The 27659-nt window shown below is 45.0% G+C and overlaps 1 protein-coding gene across 1 annotated transcript in view; it reads left to right on the top strand.

The window, feature by feature from the left end:
- The window catches only part of EPB41L5 (erythrocyte membrane protein band 4.1 like 5), a 108851-nt gene that overhangs the window by 10946 nt on the left and 70246 nt on the right, over nt 1–27659 (top strand). Inside the window, exons 3-7 of the mRNA XM_058664187.1 lie at nt 8374–8478; nt 24041–24083; nt 24906–24984; nt 25770–25814; nt 26000–26052. Coding sequence (XP_058520170.1) covers nt 8374–8478; nt 24041–24083; nt 24906–24984; nt 25770–25814; nt 26000–26052 — 325 coding nt within the window. The remainder of the gene's footprint in view (nt 1–8373; nt 8479–24040; nt 24084–24905; nt 24985–25769; nt 25815–25999; nt 26053–27659) is intronic.

The following is a 27659-nucleotide window of genomic DNA, read 5'->3' as shown; positions in this document are numbered from 1 at the left end:
ACTTGTGCCATCCATCACCTACTGCTGCTTCCCAGGGTGGCCCTTCACAGGAGAGCAGGAATTAGTTGGGACGTGAGCCCAGGCACTCTGAGTCCAAACACTCATGCCTCCGGTTATACTTTTAAGACTGTGTCACCCCCTTATCCCTCATGTTACTTCTGTGGTTTTAATTCTCTGCATTCAACTGCAATCTGACCTAGTAATGGGAAGTTCTAGAAATGATCCGTGATTCTTAATTATTTTGATCTGATTGTTCTTTTATTATATACTGTTCATCACTTATAGCACCTCATTTGTAAACGAAACCTTCTCACGGCTGTGGTTGTGTGGGGAGAAACATAGTACATACATACGATGTGCATTGGGCTGCGTGTTGTCTGGTTTCAGGCACCCGCTGGAGATCTTGGAGGGTGGAGAGGGGTTCCTGCAAGTGCAAACCACCCCTCATGATGGATTTGTAGTTGTTAGGGTAGTAGTGGTCCAAATGGTAATACAGATTGAATGTAACCCCTGCCTCATTCCTGCTGGCCTATTTATGGGAATTGACAAACTGAGTCTTGTAGACTCTCAAGGGACCCTGAATCACCGGAGCAGTCCTTGAAAAGAACAACCTAGTAGTTGCTCTCATTTTTACAGTGTAACAACAAAGCAGCAGTAATAGAGACAGTGTGCTGCTGGGTGCAAAGGTAGATGTGGGTCAGTCCATGGAATGGGGAGCCCATGGGCCCGGCACAGAGTGGCTCAGTGGCGGACGCCTCACCTTACAAGTGCTAGGATCCCATACAGGTGCTGGTTTGAGTCCTGGCTGCTCCACTTCCATTCAAACTTTCAGCTTAGGGCCAGGTAAATCAGTGGAGAATGGCCCAAAGCCTTGGGATCCTGCACTGTGTGGGAGACCTGGAAGAACTCCTGGCTCTTGGTTTTGGATTGGCTCAGTTCCAGCCATTGTGGCCACTTGGGGAAGATCTTTCTGTCTCTCCTTTCTTCTGTAAATCTGCCTTTACAATAAAAAGAAAGAGATTAAAAAAAAAAGATGGGAACCCAGTCAGAAATCTACAGTTTGTGGTCAGTTGATATAATTTGGGGGGGGGGGGGCAAGAGTGTTATGGCCATTCAGCAAGGAAACAGCAGTCTTTTTTCACAAATGGTGCATGAAGCCTGGGTATCCACACACAGTGAAAGTCTTAGGTTGTACCCTTGCCTCACTTTATATACAAACGTTAACTCAAAGGAGATTGAAGACCTGAACATAAAAGCTAGACCTATAAAACCTTTAGAGGAAAATACAGGGTAAATATGGCCTTGGGCTCAGTGTGCTTCTTAGGTGTGTCACCCCAAGTGTGAGTAACGGGGGCGGTGATGTGGTTCAGTGAGCTAAGCTGCCACTTGTCGTGCTGGTGTCTCGTACTGCAGTGCCAGTTCAAGTCCCAGCTGTGGCAGTTCTGATCTGACTGTGCTAATGCAGCTGTGAAGGCAACAGAAGATGGCCCAGGTGCTTGGGCCACTTCCAGCTGTGGGCAGCCCAGAAGGAGTTTGTGGTGCCTGACTTCAGCCTGGCCCCACTCTGGCTGTTTTAGCCAGTTTGAGGAATGAACCATCAGATAGGAGAGTGCTCTGTCTTTTCCCTGCCTTTCTCTGTTACTGTGTGTTTTAAATCCATTCATACATACACAGATACATACAGATATGTAGTTGGACCCTCTAATTGCTTTCCCAGGCACATTAGCAGGGAACTGGATTGGATATGGAGCTCACTTGGGGTGCTGGCATTGTGTGCTGACCTAGGGGTACTGCAGCCGAATTGCAGAGGAAGGAATGCTTGGTGCATGGGTGTGGCAGGGAGGGACTGAAGGCTGGCAGTGAGCGGGACACAGTTCCAGCTGGGTCTGAGTCTTATGGATGGTGTGCCAGGTTGTGAGAGAGCAGACAGGTGTTGTGAAGAAAGGGGTAAATGAGTGCAAGTGGCAAAAAGGCTTGAGGGGGGCCTGTGTGTTTGGAACCGGATTCTGTAGAGCTAAAGGAATTGTCCTGGTTGGTGCTAGTCCTTGGGCCTCCTGCGGCTCTTTGCTAATAGTGGGTGCTTTATTGATACTGGCAGATTGTCTGAGGAAGTACCTGATGGGAAAATGGGGGGATTGCCCTGACATCCGGCGCTCAAAGAAAGGAGGAGATGGCATAGTGGCTTAGGGAACGGATGAGTGGGGAAGTTACAAGTTTGCTTAACTGAATAGGAAGAATGCTGCTTGGGAATTGGTGTTATAAACACAGGGGAAAAGACAAACATCTTGCTAATCTTCAGAAGAGATTGTGAAGTGAGGACTGGGTTTGAGAGATGGAAAAAGTTGTTGCTGCTGGGGCCAAACAGGGTAAGTAAGCAGGTGTGCTGAAAAGTGACAGGGGCGGGGAGGGCAGCACTAGAGCTTGAGTAGGTCTGTGCTTTTTTCCTTTTTTATATGGTTTGTTTGCAGTAGGTTCAAGGTGAGAGAGAATGCATACAAACAAGGCAGGGACTCTGGAGTCCAGATCCTTCCTTCCATGGTGTCCACACTGGCCACACCAGAGCTCGCTGTCTACTCAGCCTGGCTGAACCTGTTTCAGTTCTGTTCCCTTTTGCACAGGAACCTGTCAGAGGGAGAAAGGCTCCCTGGGAGACCGAAATTGAGAGTTAGTGAGAGGCACAAAGACCATTCTATGGGGCTAAGGCCCAGAGGCATGACTTGGGAAATTATAAGCTGATAAGAATGCTGGAGATAAGGCTGGAAAGGCAGGGAAGGACCAGTTAGGAAAGCCTGTTTTGTTCCCTGGGAATAATGCAAGGCTTTGAAAGAACAGAGTGACATTGTTTTGCAGTTTTGGGAAGATGATTTTGGCAGCTTCTGCTTCCAACTTTGTCTACTTCCCTAACCACCTCCCACTCCCTAACCACCTCCCACCCGCATTCCCTCCCTCCCGGAAATTGTCAGGATCTCGCTCCCTGTTCACTTTCCCTTCCCCAGAGGTGGCAGCGTTCTGTTCACACTTCCAGGCACAATTTCAACCACCAAAGCCTCTAAAGCTGTCAGTTACTCGCAGTCAGTGTCAGCAAGTCACTCTGACAGCTTTTGCATTTTGTTTATGCTGCAAGAGTTAACATTAACACTTGTTCCAACTTTAAACCAGTGTATGCCTGTATTCTTGGCCAAGACCCTTGTGAGTGCTTGACAACCAATAGAAGTGTTTTCATCGACACATGTAACCCTAGCGTCTAACCCATGATAGGTGACTGTACAGCCGTAGTTGACTGTTACATCAGGAATGTTCTTCCTAGAGCTGGTGTTTGGGGGCAGTGGCCAGGTCCGTGCTTGGGTTACCTGCATTCCACATTGGCGTGCCTGGGTTGCTGTTTGCCTGTACTTTATGGTCCTGCTTCCTGGTAACATACACCCTGAGAGAAAGCAGGTCATGACTCCAGTAACTGGAACTGTGCCCCCCATTTGGGAGTCCCAGATGGAGTTTCTGGCTCCCCTTTTCAAATTGACCCACTTCTACTTGTGAGTAAAATTTGTAGAGTGGATTAGCATATGGGAGATACCTCTTTTATCTGTTTTTCTCTCTCTGTCTTTCAAAAAAATAGATACATAAGTAAATAGTTTTAAAACACTTTTTTTCCACAAGGTATTAATAAGTACAAAACAGAATAAAAAAAGAATGCATAATAGGACAGAGCCTGTTGATTTAAGATACTATTTCCAAAGTCCCTTCCAAGATTGATGGTTGTTTTCCCAACACATGCTTGATTTCGGTGTAATAGACCTACAATAATATTAGCAAAGCCTGCTCTTCTACCTTGTCAGTGATAATACGTGGGATTTCTGGATTAGACCCAGAAAATTTTCTGAAACCAAAGTACTGTTATTGTTGCATTTTTATCTGTGACTTTCTTTCTTGCAGTGGTGTAGTTCTTTGTCCTGCAGACAAGAGCTTGGATGAAAGCTTTAAAACCATCTATGCTACTTGTAAACATCAGACTGAGGTGTTTGGGGAAGCCGCTGTTTTGTTGCTGTGGATTATTAACTTGCGGGAACTGCAGAGGTCTGGTGTTTGCTGTGGGTTGGCCTGGAGCTGGCCCCCATTCAGAGAATGACAATAGGTAACCTTGAGAGTGGTTTCGCAACTGACCAGTTGGCAGAAGACCATCATGTGTCTTCTTAGGACGCAACTGTCATGCGCATGGGGCTGGAAGTGACATTTTGGCACAGCAAGGAGAGGAGATTTTTTTTTTAAGGCCATGTTTCCCTTTGGTGTTTGAAACAAAAATGGGATGTTGATAGAATATGAAATTCACCCTGGAAGTGCACCCTAGAAGTTAGCTGCCTTGGACGTGCTGTCTCTGCAACATGCTTTATTGTGCTCTGCACCTACACCCCCTCACGCACCCACACATCTGGAGACTTGGCATTCTGCCTGAGATGTGCTTTCTCTGAGCACATAGGTCATGCTGTTACTTCATCCAGTCTCTTTTCAAGTTGCTCTTTTAGAACAGGTCTTCCTGTTTGAAGGTTATTTCCCATCCTTTATTCCCTTTATCTTGATAACTTTTACCAGCAATTATCTTAGCTTGTTATTTTCTTTCTTCCCTAGAATGTTAACTTCTTGGGGGACAGAAGCTCACCTGTTGCTTCTGCCTAGTACAGTGGTGTAGTGTGGCATAGAGTGTAGGGCCGTTGCTATACTGCCGGCATCCACATGGTTGCCAATTCACGTTCCAGCTGCTCCACTTCTGGTGCACCTGAGAGAGCAGCAGAAGATGGTTGAATTCCTTGGTCTCCCATACCCTGTGGGAGACCCGGAAGAAGCTGCTGGCTTCGGACCTGCCCAGCTGCAGCCATTGTAGTCATTTGGGGATTGAATTGGTGGGCAAAAGATTCTCTTTCTCTAGCCTCCCTTCCCTACAGCTCCACCTTTCAGATAAATAAATAATGTGTGTGTGTGTGTGTGTGTGTGTGTGTGTGTGTGTGTGTGTAAAGAACTACAAGTCAGTAACAGCACCAGAATAATCCAGTTAAGAAATGGGAAAATAATTTAAGTAGATATATTCCTGAAGACAATGTGCAAAGCAAAGTGACCAGTGAGCACAGGAAAAGGTCCTGAGTGTCGCTCATCCTCAGGAAATACAAGGCATTGTTGCAATGAGACAGTCGCTGGCACCTGTTCAGAAAGCCTCTGTGGAGCCCAGAGATTTGGTGTAGCTGGTTATGCTGCCTCCTGGACGCCTGCAGCCCGTATTGGAGTGCCTGCTCTCCTGCTGGCTGCTACACTGCCAACCGACCTTCAGGCTAAGTGCATTTGGGAAGGCACTAGAACCTAGCCTAAATACATGGGCCCCTGCACGTGTGAGACCAGGCCGGAGCTCCTGGCTTCAGTCTGGCTTGCACTCAGCTGTCACGGCCATTTATGCAGTAAGCCAGTAGGTGAACAGTCTATCTCTCCTCTCTCTCTATTGTTCTGCTTCTGCCTTTCAGATACATAAATAAGGGCCAGCATTGTGGCACAGTGGGTTAAGTTGCCACTTGTAACACCAGTCTCCTACATATCCAGGAGTTTGGGTTCTACCTGTCCCACTTCCAATCCAGTTCCCTGGTAATGTGCCTAGAAAGTCAGCAACAGATGGCTGACGACGGAAGCAGTGGGCAGAACCGTCAATAGCTCAGCTGGGTCCCCTCACATGGTTCTGACTGAATGAGCATGGAGCCAACTTTGAGGTCAGTGAGGGCCCATGCTGCTGTAGCCAGATGGGCAGTAGACCAGCAGAACTTTCCATGGAAAATGTCAACAAGACCTTGAAGCATTTCTCTGTAGTGCTAGCAAAGGAATGACCAAGAAGAGGTGGAAGTGCTCCTGGCAAAAGCAACAGTGGATTGATGGAAAGCAAAGGTCAGGGTTGTTTGTTTTTGTTTTTGTTGTTGTTTTTTTTTTCATTTGTTTTTCCTTGACATTCGAGATACTTTGTTTGTTAGCTTTCTGGGGAGGGTGGGGCTCAGATCATGACGACACCTGATTTTTATGAAAGTGTTTGGAGAAAGCTTCATCTGTCGGGACAGTTCTGCTCTTGCATGTTATCCAATGTTGGCAATTTTTGTTGGGAATTTTGGTGGGAAGTTGTTAAGGACACAGCCTGATTTTCTCCATCTGACTAATTTTTGTTCCCTAATTAAAAAAAAAAAAAGAAAAAAGAAAAGAAATCTTTAAAGGGCACCCATTCACGCATTGTCTTACTTAATGTAAAAGAAGTCTCAACTGACATGGCTAGATTCCTAAGACCTTCAGCTCTTTAGGATGCAAAAGTTTCTCAGAATATGTGGAAAATGTGTATTACGAGAAAGCTGTTTGCACCCAACTAAACTCATACTTGTAATATCTATCTTCCACACTTTCCTAAAAAAGTATTTTAAGCAGAGGTATGCTTAAACAAAGTAGCAGTGCTGAAAGTAGAAGTGGCAGCACTTGATAGGAAACTTGACATTGACAAAGACAGAGAAAATGTTTGAGGACAAAATAGTGATTGATTTTCCCGAACTGAAGAAAGAAGAACTCAGATTGGAAAAGAGCATCATGAAAGGTTAAGGAAAAACCCAGATCTCTGCACAGTGTAATGGAAGTTAAGACTATCAGAGCTGAAATCTAAAAGCGAATGGATTACACACCAAGGAACACAAGTGAATATGGACAACACATTTTTTACTCTATAGCATTGACTGCAAGAAAACAATGGGATAATACTTTTTGAGTGTTGGAGAAAATGTTAAAGTAGCTTTGAACCTTGAATTTTTTTTTTTAAAAGATGTTTTTATTGGACAGTCCGATATACAGAGAAAGGGCTTCCGTCTGCTGATTCACTGCCCAAGTGACTACAATGGCTGCAGCTGAGCCAATATGAAGCCAGGAGCCTGGAGCCTCTTCCGGGTCTCCCAAGTGGGTGCAGGGTCCCAAAGCTTTGGGCCGTCCTCAACTGCTTTCTCAGGCCACAAGCAGGGAGCTGGATGGGAAGCGGGGCTGCCGGGGTTAGAACTGGCACCCATATGGGATCCCGGTGTGTTCAAGGCAAAGACTTTAACTGCTATGCTATCGCGCCCGGCCCCTTAATGTCTATTTAATAAAAGGTTCTTGGATTCTCTTTATGTGCTTCTGTAGTCATTATCTTGCAAAGATAATTTCTTTTTTCTATTTCTTTTATTTGTTTTTAAGAAAGATTAATTATGTTTGAAAGGCAAAATTACAGAGCGCTTTAATTTGTTAGTTTATTCCCTGAGTGGCTGCAGCAGCTGGAACTGGGCCTGGCCTAAGCCAGGTGCTGCTTCTAGGTCTCCCATGGAAGTGCAGGGAGCCCAAGCTCTTGGGCAGTCCTCTACTGCTTTCCCAGGCCATTAGCAGGGAGCTGGACTGGAAGTGAAGCAGCCAGGGTATGAAGCAGCACCACATGAAATGCCAGTGTCACAGTACCACAATGTCAGCTCCTACATGAGCTTTTTTTTTTTTTTTTGGATTGATCTCAATGAGGAGAATCTTAGGACCTCTGGCCTCTTTGGAAAGGGTCTGGTTGCAGGTGCGAATGAAGGAGTGGTTGGTGAATGGTTGGGCCAGTGGTTAAGATACCTGCATCCCACGGTGGGGTGCCTGGGTTCAGGGCCCAGCTCTGGCTCCTGCTGCCAGCTTCTTGCTCATGCAGATTCGGGGAGGTAGGTAGCAGTGATAGCACAGTTGGCTCCCTGCCACCTGTGTGGGAGACCTGGCTCCAATTCCTAACTCTTGTTTCTGCCCTTGCTGACCCTGGACCTTCTGAATATTTGAATATTTGGGAATTCTCAGTATTTGTCTCTTTCTTCTCTCTCTCTTACTTTTTCAAATAAATTAGAATAAATTGACCAAAAAAGGGGGTGCCCCAGTGACCCTGAGACCACTCTGTGGGAACTCTTTTTCCAAGTGTGGCTAGTTCCACATGAATATGAAGTGCTTCGAATTTGCTTGTTCTTTCTTCTCAGTTACATCATAGGCTCCTTTAAGAAGGAAACTCTAGCATAAGAATTTCTCCTTAATTCATACATTGTATTTGGTTTTAAAAAAAAAAAGGCTTCTTACCTCTGAATAGTTAATATTTATTGGCTAATTTGAACTAATAATCTTCAAGAAGATAAGGAGAAGTTTTTTTTTTTTTTTGGCTTTACAAGGTTTGTTGTGAACTGTACCCTTTGAGCGATTGCTTACTGTATGACAATATTTGTGTTATTATATGTCATATTTTCTTTAAGAGTTTACGTATCATTGAAACTACTTTTTATTCAGGTGTGTTGATCTTATAAGGAATGGAATGATGAGTTTATTTTCTTGCCATTTCAGAAAAAAGCCAAAGGACAGGAGCTGTTTGATCAGATTATGTATCACCTGGACCTTATTGAGAGTGACTATTTTGGCCTGAGATTTATGGATTCAGCTCAAGTTGCAGTAAGTAACTTTTTTTTGAAGGTTCTGGTATGGGGACAGAAATGGAACATTTCAGACCCTGTGCCAAGTACTAGAAGATGACCATGTCTTCATCTCATGTATGGACTGCTTGCTTTAGAATCATCTGACTCCTTTTACAAAGTATGAGTTCTGGTCTTGACTTCACTTACTAGAGCAAAATCTGAGAGGATGGTAATCTGTGTGTGTGTGTGTTTTATGTTGTTCACGTAGTTGAGAAGGATGCACACCCATGTAGACCACTAACTAGAGTGAGGAGAGCCATGGTATGGGAGAAAGTGGATGAGACAAATGTTTTCAGTTTTTTCTTTTCTTTCTGACTCTGGGGAATGGGAGGAAAGAAGGTCACTTCCAGCAGCCTACCCACATCGGTACCCAGGGATGGAGACAGCCACTTGGTGTTATCCTAGTATCCCCAGTGTGGAACATATTCCAAGGATGCTGTTTAAGTGGTTTCAGTAGTTCTAAGTTGCTGCCATTTACGTTGCCCCAAGGTTGAGGAAGCACTTCTAAGTTCCATTGGCTGGCATAGTCTACATTAGAGTCTGCATTTCCCAGATACTTTCTGTCAAAACTTGGCCAGGAGAGCTGTCCAATTTGTTCTGCTCTCCATCTTCTGACATGGTTCTGGATGTCCTCTGTAGGCCTCAGTGAGCTGTCATGTCCCCCATGTGCATCTGGCCGTGCCATCCACTGCACAGGCTTCCACCTAGGAGGCCCAGTTTTGATACATGCATTGCAAGGTCAGACCATAATCCTATAATTTTCCCTGTGATTAGAGTTTTTAGTCCAGTGGTCCAGTTGGTCACCTCACCAGAGGTGACTATAGACCTGACTCCTGTGTGTGGCACACTTGATCTTAGCCAAAAGGCCAAGAAGCAATCCTGTGTGTGCAGGATGTGGCTCAGTCTGTCACCCCCAACAGCCTACACTTACTGATCCATATGAGAGCCGACTGTGGGAGGACTGGATTGTAGCACCCACTGGTAACAGCCAGAAGGGGTAGGTTCACTGAGTGCCAACATCTAGCCCATTCTGGCACACTCCCAGACCCAGTCCCATGCATGCTGAGGGATGCTGCAGCCATGTACAGCCCAGCAGAGTCGTCCGCTTTGATCTTTTGACCAAGCCCACTCCCAGCCTCACATCTTGCATATGCTAGGGGTTGCTCTGACCCAGCCTGACATGGCCTATCCTGTCTTGGCCTTTGCCATGGGATGCTGCGGCCTGGCCCAGCCTGGCCCACCCCCAGTCCCTACTCTCCCTGCTGGGTACTCAGGTAAACAGGCAAGTGCAAAAACCTAGCCTGGAGTGGCCTACACCTTGTCCTGACTCCATGCATGCCAGTGTGCGTGCTTAACTTGGCCTGGCCTTTCTGGTCTAGCCCACACCCAGCCCTAGCTCTTGTGCTTACCAGCAGAACCTGCCAAGTACAGAGTGTCCCCAGTTCTTGTACCAGGTCTGCTCCCAGTACTGGATTCATATGTGTCAGTGGGGCAGGGCCCTACCCAACATTGTCATCTCCCTGGTCTTGGTCTTGTTGAGTGCTGGTCAATACTGCATCCCGACCTGGCCCCACATCCAATTCTTGGATGTACCAATGGGTGCTACATCCGGAACCAGTCCAGCCTACTTTGAGCCCTAGTTCCCATTTTAGTGTTGGTGACTTCCAAGGTCATGCCTAGCGTGGCTGTCACCACCCCCAGCTCTCACACAAACCAGAGGGTATTGCAGTCCTACAGGGATGAGCACACAAATTCCCCACAGAATCTGCCTCCAGACCCAGTTTTCTCACGTGTCAATTAATGTCTTGGCCCAGCCTAACATGGCCTATCTCCTGCCCCAACAGTGTGCCATAGTCCCTAGCATTCATGTGTGCCAGAGGACTGTGATCAATTCCAGGTAGCCCAACTCAGGTCTTGCATGTGGGCAGGTATCCTGGTCTGATCCAGACATGTCCTTCAGCTTCCCATACTGCAAACCAGCTGGTTTCAGTCCCTTGTTTACCTGTGATTGTAGTAGCCTGGTCCATGGAAGTCCCCCAGAAGTCATTCATCACCTGTAAAATACTTCCTCAGCAGTCCTCCCACCCCTGCATCCCCAAACCCCCTTTCTGGGACAGTCACAGCTGCCATATCTGCAGTAGGCACGGGCTCTAGGACTGATTTTCTGGTGGTCTGGGGCACTGCCCACTTCCCCAGGGTCTACCACTGATTCTGGAATCTGTGTTTTTAATAAGCTTGGTTGTCGGACACATAAGACTATTGAGAACCTGTGTGCAGTGGAAAGATGCTAGGCTGGGAGCCATGTAGGCTGTTGAGTAAATGATTGAAGTTTCTCATTTGCAAAGATAGATGAGTAGACTCCTGGTCTCGGTTGGAGAGTCCCTGTCTAGACGGCTGTTGTTGGATGTGCACTTCAGATAGAACATGGTGCAGCAAGGACGTTGGAGGCTGCTGAGGGAGCTGAGAACTGTCCTGGAATGTGAAAGAAAGTTGTGGAGGTAAAAGTAGTCCTGAGGCCTGGACAGTAGCAGGCAGAGGGAGGAGCAGGATGATAAGGGCCCTGGGAGGTTAAGCCCTGGTTTCTGGAAGCCTGTGATTGCTAAGATAAACTCGTCAGCTGCCTTCCCAGAGCAGCTTGACCACATTTACAGCAGGTAATAATTTTAGCTACTGTTTTTTTTTTTTCTGATTTTTCTTTTTTTTGCCTAAATTTAAAAAAGTATGAAGCAAGGACATTTAGTAACCAAGTATTGGTTAGGTAAATTTAGGTACAGCCTAATAATAATATTATACTTAAGATGAGGAATTTTAAGTACAGTAGTTGATATGGAGTGGTAGAAATAGACTGATTGCAATGCAGTCTAATTGGATTTTCTGATTTTTAAAATATTTAGATATCTGTACACACATACATCTGAAAAAAATTTTGTGCAGCTATTTCTCCCAGTTTGAAAGTTCTGATCTCTTGGTGTAGTGATAGTTCAGGAGAAATTTGTTTTCTGTTTTTGTGAATTTTTTTAAAGATTTATTTTACTTGAAAGTCAGGCTTACAGAGCAGGCGATTGCCCACCATCTGGTTCACTTCCTAAATGACCGCAACAATTAGCATAGAGCTGGGCCAAAGCAAAGAACCAGGAGCTTCTTCAGGGTCTCCCACACAGGTGCAAGATCCCAAGGATTTTGGCCATCCTCCACTGCTTTCCTAGGTGATAACCAGGAAACTAAATGGGAAGTGGAGCAGCTGGGACTCAACAGTACCGGTATAGGATTCTAGCACCACAGTCTGAGGATTAGTGTGCTACACCACTGTATCAGCCCCATTCTTTTTCTCCTGGATTTGAGAGGCAGTGAAAGAAAGCAAGCACTCATGCTGGCTTGTCTCTAAGTGCTTGCTCTAGCCAGCACCAAAGCTGGGAATACAATCCAGGTCCCTCCCGTCAGTGGCAGGAGCCTAAAAACTTGGGCTGTCACTGCTGCCCGTCAAGGTTCATGTTGGCCAGGAGCTCCTGGGAATCAGGCCCAGGAACTCTACCAGTGGATGTAGCACCTTAACCAGGCTAGATACTCTCTGCTGGAAGATGCATCTTTTAATTTTCTTTTATATGTTCTCATTTCTCTTCTATGAGGCTAAATGCACTAAAGGCAGAGAACAAGTCTCACTAAGCTGTCATTTATTTGATGGGCAACAGAGAATGTGTATTGAATTCAGTTCTGAACTACCACATATGTTGATAAAAGCTTGGTTGGTCGTTAACTTAAAAAATTGGTTCTGTTAATTTTTATTTTTTTATCTTTATTTGAAAGAAAAAGAACCCTTTTGTTAGCTGGTTGACTCTCTGAGTGCCTGTATTTGCAGCACTGGGCCAGGCTTAAGGCAGGAACCCATAGCTCCATCCGGGTCACCCAGGTGGGATGACAGAGACCCAAGTAGTCAAGCCGTGGTCTGCTATGGCTTACAGGGCATGTGTGGGAAGGAAGCTGGAGCAGAACCAAGGCAATTGGAACTCAAACTAGGCACTGATACAGAAGGAGGACGTTTCATGGAGCAGTTTCAACCATTGTGCCACACATCCACCCCCACTGGATTTATTACTTTACTTTCACTTTTAAAGTAACTGACAGACTGAACTCCTGGCTTAGGCCCGGGGAGGTGGTTACAGGCACATGGAGGGTGAACCCAGAGACACATCTTTGTCTCTCCTTGCTCTGCCATTCAAATAAACGTAAAAATAAATGGAGTCTCGCAGTCATATGTGGAAATAGATGATGCTAGGGAAAGACAACGGCTTTTTCATTTCATTTCATTTTTTCATTTCAGAAAAGAAACAAATAATGCCAGTGTTAGGCGTTAGTTACTTTTTTCAATTTCTCACAATAATTGTGGAAAGAAATAGATATGCAGCCAGTACTAAGTGGTATTATTTTGTCTTTTCTGATATCAGCAATGACTGAGTTATCCTATAGTGACATTTCATCCCCCCTTTTGGCATGGGTGAAGTGCAGTTATGATCATAACAGCTTTTCGTAGGTCCAGGATTACAACTTTTGTCTTGTGCTCTTCTTAGTTATAGTGTATGCATCTCAGTAACCATTAATCTAAACACCAATGTTAAGTGTGTAGGCTTCATCTTAGTTTTCCTGTGGCTAAAATCCTGAGTTGAGCTGAGAGAACAATTGGTAGATGAAATGTATTAAAGATGAAAGAGAATTCTAGATAAAACTTAAAAGCTTAGCTTTTCACTCCTTGTAATATGTTTTTGGAATTTTGTTGAGAATTTTAGCGTGTATTTTGACCTAGTTTTCTTGTACCAGCTTTGTCCAGTTCGGGTGTTAGGGTAACGCTGGCCTTAGAGAATGGGCTGGGAAGCATTCACTCCTGTTGTTTTTGGAAGATCATGTATACATTCTGTATTCATTGTTTGGTGGAATTCATCAGTGAAGCCATCTGCTCCAGTGCTTTTCCTTGAGACACCTTGGTCATTGTCTCGATCCGCTTGTTACAGATGTAATCAGATTTGTTTCTTGAATCAATTTTTAAGCCAGGCCACTTTGGAGAGTGAAAGGGGAGCCTCACTGAATGAAGAAAAGGAATACAGCAGAGGCCAGCATTGTTCTGAGAAACTCGCCATGAATATCTATCCTCATTGTGTGCTGGACCTCAGAATACTGCTGCCCCATCCTTTATGTTGAAATCGAAACTTAGCTTATACGTCATTTAAAGCATTTTTGCATGGTCTAATGGTGATCTTAGACTTGGAGTTACCATGATAAAATCTCCATAAGGTGAAAATTGAGTGTACAAATAACCCTTGGTCTACCTTTTTCAGGTATCCCTGAGGCCTGTCTGTGAACTCTAGTTTAATAACCTTGTGTTAGCAAATGAATAACCTGTAGATTCAGGGAAAACTGATAATTGTATTAATTTGTGTATTTTTGTCTTTATGGCAACATGACTAATATTGCCCAATCTTTATAATCTCTTCATACCACTGGGGCACCTTTGCTATTATGGTTTTATGCTATTATGCTAGAATTATGCTGTCATGAAAATGCTTATGGCAATACAGTCTTTTTCGAAGAGGCATTTAGGGCAGTGCCCTGCCCCCTTTGCTGTCATAAAATCGACACAGGAGTGTGGGCCTGCCACCACGTGGGACACCTGTGTCACACGTTGGCTCCCAGAGTTGAGTGCTGTGCTCTGTGTCTCATCCAGCGTGCCACTAATGCTCACCCTGCGAGGCATCAGGTGATGGTTCTCTGTAGTTGGTCTCTGTGTCCATGTGCAAGACTCAGGTGGTATTCTAAACTGACACACAGATCGGTGGAACAGAGAACTCAGAAGTAACCATTGGCCAGTATGTATGTGTACTGGTTGTTTACAAAGGTGTGAAGAGCAGTGTTAGCAATGGAGCTGGAGCAACTGGGTGTGTGTAGGCAGAAAAATGAACCTTGATGTACTCTTAGAGCTCTTCAAAAATGAGTTCGCATTTACACAGAAATGCGAAGTACGAAACTTAGAGAAAAATGCACAGAAAATCTGTGGGAGCCACAGTTGGTGAGAATTCATGAACCTTAGTGCAATTTTTAAAAATTGGTGAAGTGCCTTTGTAAAATTCAAAGCTTTTACTGTAGAAAAGTCTCTGATAGGAGACCGGAAAGCCATGCTACAGACTGGGGGAAGTCTTTCTATGCCAGCTATCTGACAGAAACCCACATGAGGCATTTATAAGGAACTCCTAGATTCCTCTGCTTAGAGGGTGGAAAGCAAGAATACGACTGTAAGATGCTTAGAGGACATGCAGAGTGTGTACAGATGGCGGGTGAGCACACGAGGAGGCGTGCAGCAGCACTCGTGTCAGGGAAACGCAGGTGATGGTGTTGACAACACGTCAGCATTACACATCTATTAGCACAGCTAAAATAAAAATAGTGGCAGCCCCAGATTCTGGTGAGGATGTGGAGAAACTGGATCTCTCCAAAGTTGATGTTGGGAATGTAAACTGGCACAGCCACACTGGCAGTGTCATGAGGTAAACATGTGTCTTGTGTGTAACTTGGCAGTGGCATGCCAGGCTGTTGATCCCAGAGGATTCAAGATTTGCTGCCACACAGGGACTTGTGCACAGTTGTTCATGGCAGCTTTATTTATAATGAGAAACAACCAGATTCTCCTACAATAGGTGAATGATTAAATACTGTGGTAGCCATACACGTAATGCCACACAGCAATAGAAAGTACAGCAGCTTGGGTTTCAAGGTCTTTGTGTCGAGTGCCAAAAAGCCAGTATCGCCAGGTTACACACTGCATTTCTATGCCACGGTTGAATGACGAAATTACAGCGATCGAGATCAAGGTGGCGGTTGCCATGGGTGAAGGATGCTGGGGTGGGAGGGCTGGGTGGTGACTGTAAAGGAGTAGTGTGAGGGAAATCATTGTGAAAATAGAGTGTTTCTGTGCTTTGATTATGAGGTCATTTGAGGGATGAAGATGTGGCAAATGACAGAGCTGTGCCTTTTGGACCTATGCCAGTTTCCTGAATTCAGTTGAGTCCTGCGATTAATGAGCTGAGAGGGACGCATTGGAGAAAGGTCAAGGAGAAGGAAACCCTGGGCTCTTGCTAGTAACATTGCAGCTTTCTGTGGATAGAATCATATATATCATATATATATATATTTACAATATGTGTACATTGTGGATTAAACAAAGCATTGCTCAGAGTTTAACTTTCTTATATATAATATTTGGTGAAATTTAAAAAGGTCATGTTTAGATCTTAGACTGTCAACTTGCTTGGTTATGTTGATAAAGAAAAAATAGGCCATCTATAGCGCAGGTATCCTATGTAATACAGCATTGTATATTGTTCTTTCAGAATAAAAGGAAACATAAGTAACGTTTTTAAGGCTTATTTATTTAAAGGCAGAATATATGAGGGGGGAGAGAGATAATGAGAATGAATGAATGAGAGAGAGAAATGTCTTCCATTCGCTGATCTCCCTAAATGGCCACAGTGACCAGAGCTGGGTTGATCCAAATCCAGTAGCCAGGTGCTTCTTTTTCTTTCCGATGTCTCACACGGGTGTCTGGGCCCAAGACTCAGGCTGTCCTCCATTGTTCTCCCAAGCTCATAGCAGGGAGCTGGGACTTAATTTAGCACCTATATGGTGTGTGGGCACCACTGATGGGCAGTTTTATCTTTTACCTGCCACGCCACAGTGATGGCCCCCATAAGTAGTATTTCTAATAAATACTTTAAAAAGGAAAAAAACAAACTTTAAAATGTCAGTACTAATTTTTTTTTCTTTTTAAGATTTATTGATTTTATTGGAAAGACAGATTTACAAAGAACAGAGACAGAGAAAAGAATCTTCCATCCACTGGTTCACTCCCCAAGTGGCTACAGTGGCTGAAACTGAGCTGAGTTGAAGCTAGGAACCAGGAGCTTCTTCTCGGTCTCCCACGTGAATGCATGGTCCCAAGACTTTGAGCTGTCTTTGACTGCTTTCCCAGGCCACAAGCAGGGAGCTGGGTGGGAAGTGGGTCAGGTGGAACATAAACCAGCACCCATATGGGGTCCTGGAACATACAAGGTGAGGACTTTAGCCACTACTCTTCTGCACTGGGCCCAGTGGTAACGATTTAAACGTAAAATTTTCTTTGGCTCTTTGTTGCAATCTCAAGTCAAATATTTGTGCACTCATTGTATTCACTATCCTATTAAAAGTACCAGGAGGTGTGGATATTTAGTCTGCTGGTTAAAACTGGTTTAAGGGCCTAGTGCAATAGCTTCATGGCTAAAACCTCGCCTTATATGTGTCAGGATCCCATAAGGCTGCTGGTTTGAGTCCTGGCTGCACCACTTCCCATCTAACTCCCTGCTTGTGGCCTGGAAAAGCAGTCGAGGACAGCCGAGAGCCATGGGGTGTTGCACACTGGAAGGCTTGGAAGAAGCTCCTAGCCTCAGATCTTCTCAGTTTCAGTTCTTGTTGTCGCTTGGGGAGTGAGCCAGCAGATGAAGATCTTTTTCTCTCTCCTTCTTTATGTGAATCTAACTTTCCAATAAAAATAAATAAATCTAAAAAAAAAAAAAAAGAAAAAAGAAGTACTCTGGTTTAAGATGTCTATATCCCACATCAGACTGCCTAGATTTGCTACTTGACTCTGATTCCCAAACTAACTTCTCAATGCTGTGTGCCTTGGGTGGGAGAAGACATGGGAGAGAACCAGGTTGAGCTCCTGGCTCAGTTGTGGCCCAGCTCAGACCCTAATGTTGTGGACACTGGAAAGAGTGAACTAAAGGGGAGCTCGCTCTCACCTGGGCTTGTTCTGATGCTTGCTCTCACACTCTGCAATAAATCATTACAAGTATATAGAATATACTATTGTCAGGTAAAGTTTACTTTTAGAATACAAGATGGGTCAATACTGGTAGATGGAGTTCATCATACATGGTATTTTATGTTGTTATTATCTATCCTTGCTGTAATAGATTTATATATTTTTTATCAGCATGATGCCGGGCTTGCCGCATGACTTGCTTTCGATAATGAGGAGTTGATGTGATGTGTTCTCATTTTTAATTTGTTAATCTTTCATTTGTGCTATGATTGCTTTATCTTATACATACGTGAAACTACATTTAAAAAAAGTACCAGTGCCCAGGTGGGATCCAAGTGCTTGCAAGACGAAGATTTAGCCACTGAGCCAACGTGTTGGGCTCAGTAGGTTTGACTGCTGATTGATGTCAAAACCCAACAAGAACAAACCTTGAGTACCACATAATTATTTACTGATTGCCACAAGGGATTCTGGTAAAAACAATGGGAATAGAACCAGTGTAGTGGCATATCAGGCTAATCCTCTGCCTGTATTGTGGAATCCCATATGGGTGCCAGTTTGAGTACCAGCTGTTCCCATCCAGCTCCCTACTTACAGCCTGGGAAAGCAGCAGAGGGTGACCCAAAGCCTTGGAACCCTGCACCCATGTGGGAGACCCAGAAGAAGCTCCTGGCTTCCAGCTTTGGATTGGCACACTTCTGCCTGTTGCTACCATTTGGGGAGTAAACCAGCAGATAGAAGATCTTTCTCTGTCTTTCTCTGTAACCCTGATTGCTCTGTCAGGTAAAATAAATAAATCTTAAAAACAGAGAACAGTGGGCCAATATTATGGTATAAAGGGTTAAGCTGCTTCCTACAGTAGCATTCCGTATGGGGACCTGGTTGGATACCTGCCTGAGCCACTTGAAACGCAGCTCCTTGTGATGTGCCTGGGAGAGCAGTGGAGAATGGCCCCAGTGCTTGGGCCCTGCACCCACCAGGGAGGTCGGGATGAGATGCCTGAGTCCTGGCAGTCCTGGCCTTTGCGACCATTTGCGAATGAAACAGCAAATAGACATATTCTCTCCCTCTCTCTCCCTCTCTCTGCCTTTCTCCCTCCTTCCCTCTTCTTTCCCTCTCTGTCTTTACCCTCTCACTGTAACTCTAATTTTTTTTTTTTAGTAAAACATTTATACTTGAAAGTCAGCACTTTCAAGTGCTTGGAAGTCAGAGTTGCACACAGATAGAGATCATTCATCTGCTACTTCTTCCAGGCCTCCGTTGTGCACGGTGCAAAGGCCTTGGGCCGCTCTCTGGTGCTTTCCCATTAGCAGGGAGGTGGGTTGAAGTGGAGCAGCCGGGCCTGGAACCTGTGCCCATATGGAATGCTGGAGCCACAGGTGGAGGATTAACTTGCTATATACAACCGTGCTGGCACTCCAATAAAACAGATTTTTTTTTTTTAAAGATTTATTTTTATTACAAAGCCAGGTATACAGAGAGGAGGAGAGACAGAGAGGAAGATCTTCCGTCTGATGATTCACCTCCCAAGTGACCACAACAGCCGGTGCTGTGCTGATCCAAAGCTGGGAACCTGGAACCTCTTTTGGATCTCCCACGTGGGTGCAGGGTCCCAAGACTTTGGGCCGTCCTTGACTATATTCCCAGGCCACAAGCAGGGAGCTGGATGGGAAGTGGAGCTGCCGGGATTAGAACCAGCACCCATACAGGATCCTGGCATGTTCAAGGTGAGGACTTTTGCCACTAGGCCATGCCGCCGGGCCCCCAAAACAAATCTTAAAAAACAAAAACAACAACAAAAAAATTCCTGAGTAAATAAACTGCACAGAAATAATCACTAGGAAAAATTTATAATGGAATTTAGATAAAATTTTGAAGTGTTTTCAGTTAGATTGTAACTGTACTGTATGTATTGGTCCTCTGTTAGCAGATTTTTAACGTTTTCTTTAAAACCGCTAAATTGTTAAATTTTATTTTAGTATCATTTTAACAGAGTAGAACATAAGCCTCTTCTCAGAAGTGTGTTCTGTGGAGGCACTTGTTTGGAGAGCTGGTTCCCATTCCTCTGCTTTGAGCTGTTTGTCCCAGAGCAAGAAGGGGTCCATTTCTGTGTGACAGCCTTGTGGGTGGACGGCAAGCAGGAAGCACTGGACAGCTGTGTCTGTACTGGCTGTGGGGCCCGGGACCAGGGTGTGTGCGTGTTCTGGTAGCTTTCTAGTTGATTCTTTGGGTTAGTTAAGTCTGTTGTGTTTGTGATTCTGTATTATATTTTAAGACACATCAGTAAATGTGCTTTGATACCCAGCTCAACAGGATGGAAAAATGTAGTTTTCTGTATCCTTTTATATCTAAGTTTATCAACTCAAGTTCCAAGGTAGGAAACCAGAAGGGAATTTGTTTTCTTTTTTTAAAGTTACAGTGAGAAAAAGAGCCATCCTGGTTTCTCACTAAGAGCTCAACCCAGATCGGCATCTGTGCACGCTTCCCTTTATCTCCGAGTGCAATTTACCCTCAACTGCCGAAGACCCAGATTCGAGGAAAACACCCCGTGCCTGTCTCGGAGCTCTGAGTTTTCCAGTCCTGCTCTTGGAATGTGGAGGAGATGAAAGCAGACAGACTGGAGAATACGCAAACATGAACTTAGACCTTCCCCAGCTGCACATCCCCAGACTCCCCAGCTCCTAAATCTCACTGCAAAGTGTTCCTTGAGGCTGTCTCGGCGTTTCGGGCCGTCCTAGAGAGGGCAGATGTTAGAAGCTATTACAGGCAGAAAGGAGGCTGCTGTGCCTGCTTGGAAGACAGCTCTTTCCTCACTGGAGCGATTGTGTGCTTAATGTGCTTTCTTAGTGGCATGGTAGGGTAAGAATTAGAATAGAAAGTTGTATTTATGAGGTTAGTCCTGAAGAGAACTTACAGTTATAACTAAGAAAGATGATTTTTGCAAGTCATCTTTCATTGCTGTTTCCTTTTATAGTCTTCAAATTGATTTGGTCAGAATTCTTTATTAGCCTGTGAGTTTTCAGTTCACTGAAAATGTTCTTTTCTTTTTTTTTTTTTTTTAAAGATTTATTTTATTTTTATTACAAAGTCAGATATACTGAGAGGAGGAGAGATAGAGAGGAAGTGGAGCTACCGGGATTAGAACCAGCGGCCATATGGGATCAAGGCGAGCACCTTAGCCACTAGGCCACGCTGCCAAGCCCGAAAATGTTCTTTTCTTTACCAGCGCTTGCTTTCTCTCTCTGTCTCTGTTTCTCACACACATACGCACTGGAGTTTAGAAACCAGTGTCTAGAGGATGGGCTTCATGTGGCGTGACAAGAGGCTCTGAGGAGCACTGCTGACTGTGTGCTCTTCAGGATGACCAAAGGCATCACCAGTAATATATATATAAATATTAAACTGATCTATAAAAATAAACACACATAAAATATTAAAGGATGTCCATGGTCATTGTTTGTGGCATGGAATTTAAACAGAAAACAGAGGAATATGCGAGAAACAAAGTTACTGTTACTGGAGACATCTACTGTTTTGTTATAGATCATCCCCATCTGAGAGAAAATACACATTTTCATATGTAAATTTTTTTTAAAAAAAGGTTAATTTTCATTGGAAAGGCGGATATACAAAGAGGAGGAGAGACAGAGAGGAAGATCCTCCCTCTGATGGTTCACTCCCCAAGTGGCCGCAACAGCTGGAGCTGAGCCATTCCAAAGCCAGGAGCCAGGAATTTCTTCCCGGTCTCCCACTGCTTTCCCAAACCACAAGCAGAGAGCTGGATGGGAAGTGGGGCCACCGGGATTAGAACCGGCGCCCACATGGGATCCTGGCTCGTGCAAGGCGAGGACTTTAACCACTACGCTATCGCGCCAGACCCATATGTAAATTTTTTTAAGATTTATTTATTTTTTTATTAGAATTACTGAGAGAAGGAGAGACAGAGAGAAAGATCTTCCATCCGCTGGCTCACTCTTCCAGTAGTCACAATGGCCAGAGCTGAGCCAATCTGAGGTCAAGAGTCAGGAGCTTCCCGGTCTCCCGTGCAGGTACAGTCCCCATGGTGTTGGCTGTCCTTTACTGCTTTCCCAGGCCACAAGCAGGGAGCTGGATAGGAAGTGGAGCAGCTGGGATAGGGAGTGGTGCTCGTATGTTATCCTGACACATGCAAGGTGAGGGCTTTAGCCACTAGGCTACCGTGCCAGGCCCTTCATATGTACATTTCTGCCTTTTTTTTTTAAATGTATTTATTTCTGTTGGAAAGGTGGATGTACAGAGAGGAAGAGAGACAGGGAGATCTTCCATCTGATGGTTCACTACCCAAGTAACTGCAACGGCTGGAGCTGAGCCAGTCTGAAGCCAGGAGCCAGGAGCTCTTCCAGGTCTCCCACATGGATGCAGTGTCTCGTAAGGCTTTGGGCTATCCTCAACTGCTTTCCCAGGCCACAAGCAGGGAGCTAGATGGGAAGTGGGGCCACTGGGATTAGAAACGGCGACCATATGGGATCCCGGCGAATGCAGGGCGAAGACTTTAACCACTACGCTATTGAGCCAGCGCCCCCACTTTTTTTTTCTTTTTTTAACACAACAGGCTATACGTTTTGTGACCAGCCTTGTAAAGTTTCACAGTATTCCTGTGTTACAAATAATTTTCCAGATCCTGGACTTTTGCTCTCACTCCTTCACATTTGGTGCAATGTAAAATACTGGTAAAATGCTTCATCGTAAGCAATTCACTGGGTCTAATACAGAGTTGTTTTAGCATCTTCTGATGTCCTTTGTAGGTAAATCTGCACACGGCGTAATGGTGTTTGAATGTGAAATGGGGAGATCAAAAGCACAGTTCTTGTTGAGGTCTTAGCAGTACCTTGTCAGATGGCCTCCTGGCTGAACCTAGCTCATTCCCACTCATTAGGGCATCTGAGAGTGTCACAGTGCTGGGGCACCAGCCATCACTTGCTGTTTTATTGCAGTGCAATAGATAAAACCTGGAGACGGGCATCATCCAGGCTCTTGGATCTGGGGAGAAAGCAAGCTAGCTGTGAGAACTGCTTTTATCTCCTATTCAGTCTGTGACTGACATCAGGCTAGAGTAAGTGTCCGGGACAGTTAAGCCTGCGAACTGGCGATGTTGGATTTCTGGGCCAGGCAGAGGCAGATGGACTGTACCGTCTTAAAGTGACTTCGGCTGCATTGCGTTGTGCCTCCTAGCTGGGCTAATGTTTAATTGATCATGAACATTTGCAGTGGCCGTTCCACTTGAAAGCATTAGAAGATGGGAGATGGCTAAGTGCGTGCTTGGAGTTGAGGGAAGGCATGTACAGAGTTTCCTTGCCTTTGAAAAGGTTGAGCCTCTTACTTCAACCTGCCGCTGTGCCAACAGTCCCGGGAGTTTCGCTTGGGGATCTTGGGACAGAGAGGAGAGGAAAGGCTGAGTGAATAATTGGCAAGCCTGTGCACAATGCAGCCTTGTTTGCCCTCTGCTTCCTATCTGGACTTTTGAAAGTAGATTCCTCAGCTCTGTGAGGCAGTCGGCACAACAGCACTCCTCTCCTCTGGCGGGGGCTTGGGGGTGCTTGGAATGGAAGGCATGCTGGAGCGGTCCCAGCCTGCAGCCTGTCCCTGTGAGGATTTGGTGGTGTAAAGGGATTAACAGGGAGCAACCTGGAAACCGGTTATCAGGGCAGGATCTGAAGTTGTTTTTCAGGTCTGTCTGTTGCACGGAGTTTCACTGTAAAGAAGTTATATAAATCGGAAGACTCTTGCTCTTGAAACCCAAAGTCTGCTAGTCCCAATGTTAACATCCTTTATTTGTAATGTAAAGGAGCGAAGACTGCCTCATTCTGTAGGGTGAGCCTTGATTGTAAGGAAGATCTTCATTTTACTCCCCCAAGACACTTTGAAATAGACCAGTTTCTGGGTTGTGTCTCTTTGTTAAAAGTTAGATGACACTGATATTGCCTAACAGTTTTTCATAGAGATACAGGTAACAAATCTTTTGTTTTTTATTATAAGAATGAACACATGAAGCACTAGAATATGAGGATTCTTCTCTGATTTTAATGGCTGTGAAAGAGTAATTGACTTGGGAACACCAAGGAAACCAAGGACAGATTTGAACTATCAGCATTACCGAGAGCCAGAGAAATTTTAATTAATTAATTAATTAATTATATTGGAAAGTCAGATTTACACACAGAAGGAAGCAGAGATTAGGAGCTTCTGTCCACTGGTTCACTCCCCAGGTGACTGCAATGACCAGAGCTGAGCTGATCCAAAGCCAGGAGCCAGGAGTTTCTTCCAAGTCTCCCATGCAGGTGCAGGGTCCCAAGACCTTTGGCCATCTTCCACTGCTTTCCCAGGCCACAAGCAGGAACTAAATGCATAGTGGAGCAGCTGAAACACGAACCGGTGCCCGTATGGGATCCTGTCGGGCTGGGCCTAAGAGGAAATGTTTTAACTAGTCACGGATCAATTTCAGGTCTTTCTCCTTCACATGTGTCTGAAGCCTGCCATGGGGATTGGGTCTCTCTTTTCTCTTTCTCCCTCCGTTTCACTGACACTCACTCACTCACGTTGGCTTCTCTTTTGTGACTATTTCCTTGTGGTTTGCAATAAAGATATGAAAATAACATTTAGTGATTAAAACGTCAAAATTCTATTAAGAACTTAACTGCTGACTGTGTTGTTTCATTTCCAGCATTGGTTGGATGGCACAAAAAGCATCAAGAAACAAGTGAAAAGTAAGTGCTGCAAAGATTGCTTGGGGGAAAAATGGAAATCAAGTGTATTGGAAATTTGATTCCTGGTAGTAAGAACATGAGCAATCAGGTTTCGGGTGACTTTTGTCCAGTGTCGCGGGTCTGGTGCTGATGTAAACTCAAGGGCCTTGTAAGCCAGTCTCCAGCAGAAGGCCCTGCCCCTCGCCAGTGGAGTGACTTCTTAGGAAAGGCATGTTCAGCTTTTATCTAGCAATTGCATTGGAAGTCTCCTGTTTGGGTTTTGTTTGACATCTTAAAGCATTTTAGCACTTTAAAGCTATCTGCTTTTTAAAATTAAAGATTGAAAATTAAAGCAGCGCACATGTCAGGGTTCTTCCTGGCGGAGCTCAGGGTGAGGAATATTGTGTCCAGCCCCTCATACAGCTTATCCTCTGGCATGGCTGAGAACTTCAGGGCAGCTCAGCTCAGGTCTTTACAGACTAAGGGCACACATGTGCCCACTGCCAGGGCCTTGGAGGTTGGTGTGTGGAGGAGTTGCCAGGAGCAGTTGGCAACAGTGAAATCAAGAAGTGAATCCCTAGGTATGGACTGCAAGCAGGATGTCTGTTCCGTGCTTCAAGCCCTGGCAGGTAAAAGATGATTGTGATAGGAATACAGATAAGAGAGAGAGAGAATGAATTTACTGATTGATCTTTTTGTGTCAAATTCCAGCCCATAATCCACTCTGAACCGGTTCTTCCATAACCTTGAATCTTCGCCCTGGCAGGAAATCTGTGATACATTAACTCCTGTTTAGACCATTAAATTAACTTAACAGCTGCTGTTTTCTGTTTTTAATGGCAGTTGGTTCACCATATTGTCTGCATCTTCGAGTTAAGTTTTATTCCTCAGAACCGAATAATCTTCGTGAAGAGCTGACGCGGTAAGTCCCCCTACCCTGTTCCAGAGCTGTGCTGAGGGATTTTTGGAATGTTGTCAAATGGTTTCCAAGTGACAGAGAGCTGATGGAACGGATCTCTTGCTGCTGGGAATAGGCCCTGGCAGAATAGAGTTTTTCCTAGGACAGCAGTTTTCAATTGTTTGACTCTTGCCCTTGGTGAGATTTTAGAATAAAGAGTAAAGGATTGGTTCCTTGGCCTTTCTCCAAAGGGGACCAGTGGGCTCCTCAGCCGATGCCCTTCCCGCCGTGGGCTTTGTACTGAGCTGCTGTGTTTCCATGTTTCTCACTCATCTGTCTTGGGCCAAGTTTGTTGGGGTCGGCTCCCCACCCCCCTGCTCCCGCCCTGTCCCCGCTTTCTTTACTCGTGCGAATGCACTGATGGATGAAACCTGAACCCGGTGCGGTTTGTATCAGCTTTAGGTCATGTGCATTTGTGTTTATACTGTCCTGCCTGCTGGGATATTGATTCAGTGACTCCGTATTGCAAGGCCGTCTCTCCGTGTGCACGTCTTGTTTGCGAAGTGAAGGAAGGAGGAGGGTGCTGTCAGCGCCCCGTCGGCTTAGATCCTGGAGCTCTTCCCCAGGAATGTCTTCTCAGCGTTTTCCTTTGAGACTGGCTGCCATTCCTCGCTGTTACCTGTGTCGGGCCGCCGTCTTCCTGATGTTGATTTATTTTATTGTGGGTGAAAGTCTGTGAGATGAGCACGTTTTTCTTTCTGTAGTAAACGGTTCTCTTGAGTTACATTTATATCGTTTACTTTTCCCAGGTATTTATTTGTTCTGCAGTTAAAACAAGACATTCTCAGTGGAAAGTAAGTATTAGTTTATTTAATAAATGCACATTCTCTTGTGAGGCTGAAAAATGATTTTGAAAATAACTTCAAAGCTATGAGGAAATGAATGATCACCAGAAAGGATGTATTTGTTTTTTGTTTTTTCACTTATCTTAAATTGCAGGTTGTGAAATTGACTTAACAACTTTGTGTTTTGGTCTCAGATTAGAATGCCCCTTCGATACAGCGGTGCAGTTGGCAGCATATAACCTGCAAGGTGAGCGGCGATTGTGCTGACTGGAGACTGAGTGTGTTCTCTTTCTGTCTTTAGTTAAAGAATTTCTGGACCAAGTGAGGTGTCAGAAAACAACACTGTCTGTGTGGGCACGTGCCTGTGTCCAGCTCTGACTGTTTCTCTGACTTCCTGCAGAACTCTGTTCTTTCGTGCTCTCTCTCTCTCTCTCTTCCCTCTTTTGTTTCTTTGCTCTTTTTTTCTCTGTGATGTTTGTGCGCTAAAATTGCAGTCTTTCTGATGATTCAGTACATACTATGATTGAGCCCCCTGAGCTAAAGTTTCCCCTTAAAATGAGCGCTGTGATTTCTGGGTAAATTACTGCTGTAATTGCCATATGTTTTGTGAATTTAGTCTTATTCTTAAGTATGAATCCAGGAGAGAGTCACAAAGAGCATGTCTTCAAGTTCTTGAGGATCATAGTAACGTGGTTTCTAATAAGATAGGCGAATGAAACCCCACTTCTGTGCTTTCTAACAAGGATACTCTACTGTTAAACTTTGAAATTTTATAATAAAAATGGATTTTTAAAGGGAGACTTTCAGTTTATGGTTGCAAAATGAAAGGAAATATTCTAATGGAAATATTTGTATAATATGCCATGTGGCACCCATATGGGATATTGGCACTGCAGGCTGAGACGTGGCATGATATGGCATGATGCTGGCCCCTAAATCCTGTTTGTTCTCAAGATTCTTAAGAATAAACCTGTGGGGGCCCGGCGGCGTGGCATAGCGGCTAAAGTCCTCGCCTTGAAAGCCCCGGGATCCCATATGGGCGCTGGTTCTAATCCCAGTAGCTCCACTTCCCATCCAGCTCCCTGCTTGTGGCCTGGGAAAGCAGTAAAGGACGGCCCAATGCATTGGGACCCTGCACCCACGTGGGAGACCCGGAGGAGGTTCCTGGTTCCCGACATCGGATCCGGCGTGCACAGCCCGTTGCGGCTCACTTGGGGAGTGAAACATTGGATGGAGGATCTTCCTCTCTGTCTCTCCTCCTCTCTGTACATCCGGCTTTCCAATAATAATAAAATCTTTAAAAAAAAAAAAAAGAATAAACCTGTGGACCCATTGCACAAGGCTATTGGCCAAATTCTCGCCTTCAAACCACAAGGATCCCACGTGGGCACCAGTTCTTGTCCTGGCAGCCCCGCGCCCCATCCAGTTCTCTGTTTGTAGCCTAGGAAAGCATTCGGGGATGGGACAAAGCCTTGGGACCCTGTACCCACATGGGAGACCAAGAGAAAGTTCCTGGCTCCTGGCTTCAGAACGGTTCATCTCATCTCATCTCTTGTTATTGTGACCACGTGGGGGAGTGAACCAGTGCATGGAAGATATTTCTCTTTGTCTCCCCTTTTCTCTGAAATTCTGACTTTCCAATAAAAAAAAAAAATAATAATTCTTAAAAAGAATATATATGGAAAGCAAAGGGAGAGAAAGAGAGATAGGGAAAAATCTCCCACCTGCTGATTTATTCTGCAAACGTCCACAACATCTGGGACTGCACTGGGCCAAGGCCAGGATCTGAGAACTCCGCCAGGGTCTCTCATGTGGGTGCTAGGAACCCAGGTGCTCTTTGGCACTCACCTGCTC

The sequence above is a fragment of the Ochotona princeps genome, chromosome 5 (genome assembly GCF_030435755.1).
Source record: "Ochotona princeps isolate mOchPri1 chromosome 5, mOchPri1.hap1, whole genome shotgun sequence".
NCBI classification, from domain to species: domain Eukaryota; kingdom Metazoa; phylum Chordata; class Mammalia; order Lagomorpha; family Ochotonidae; genus Ochotona; species Ochotona princeps.
Note: the sequence above shows the minus strand (reverse complement) of the source record. Positions and strands in the feature narration are given on the sequence as shown.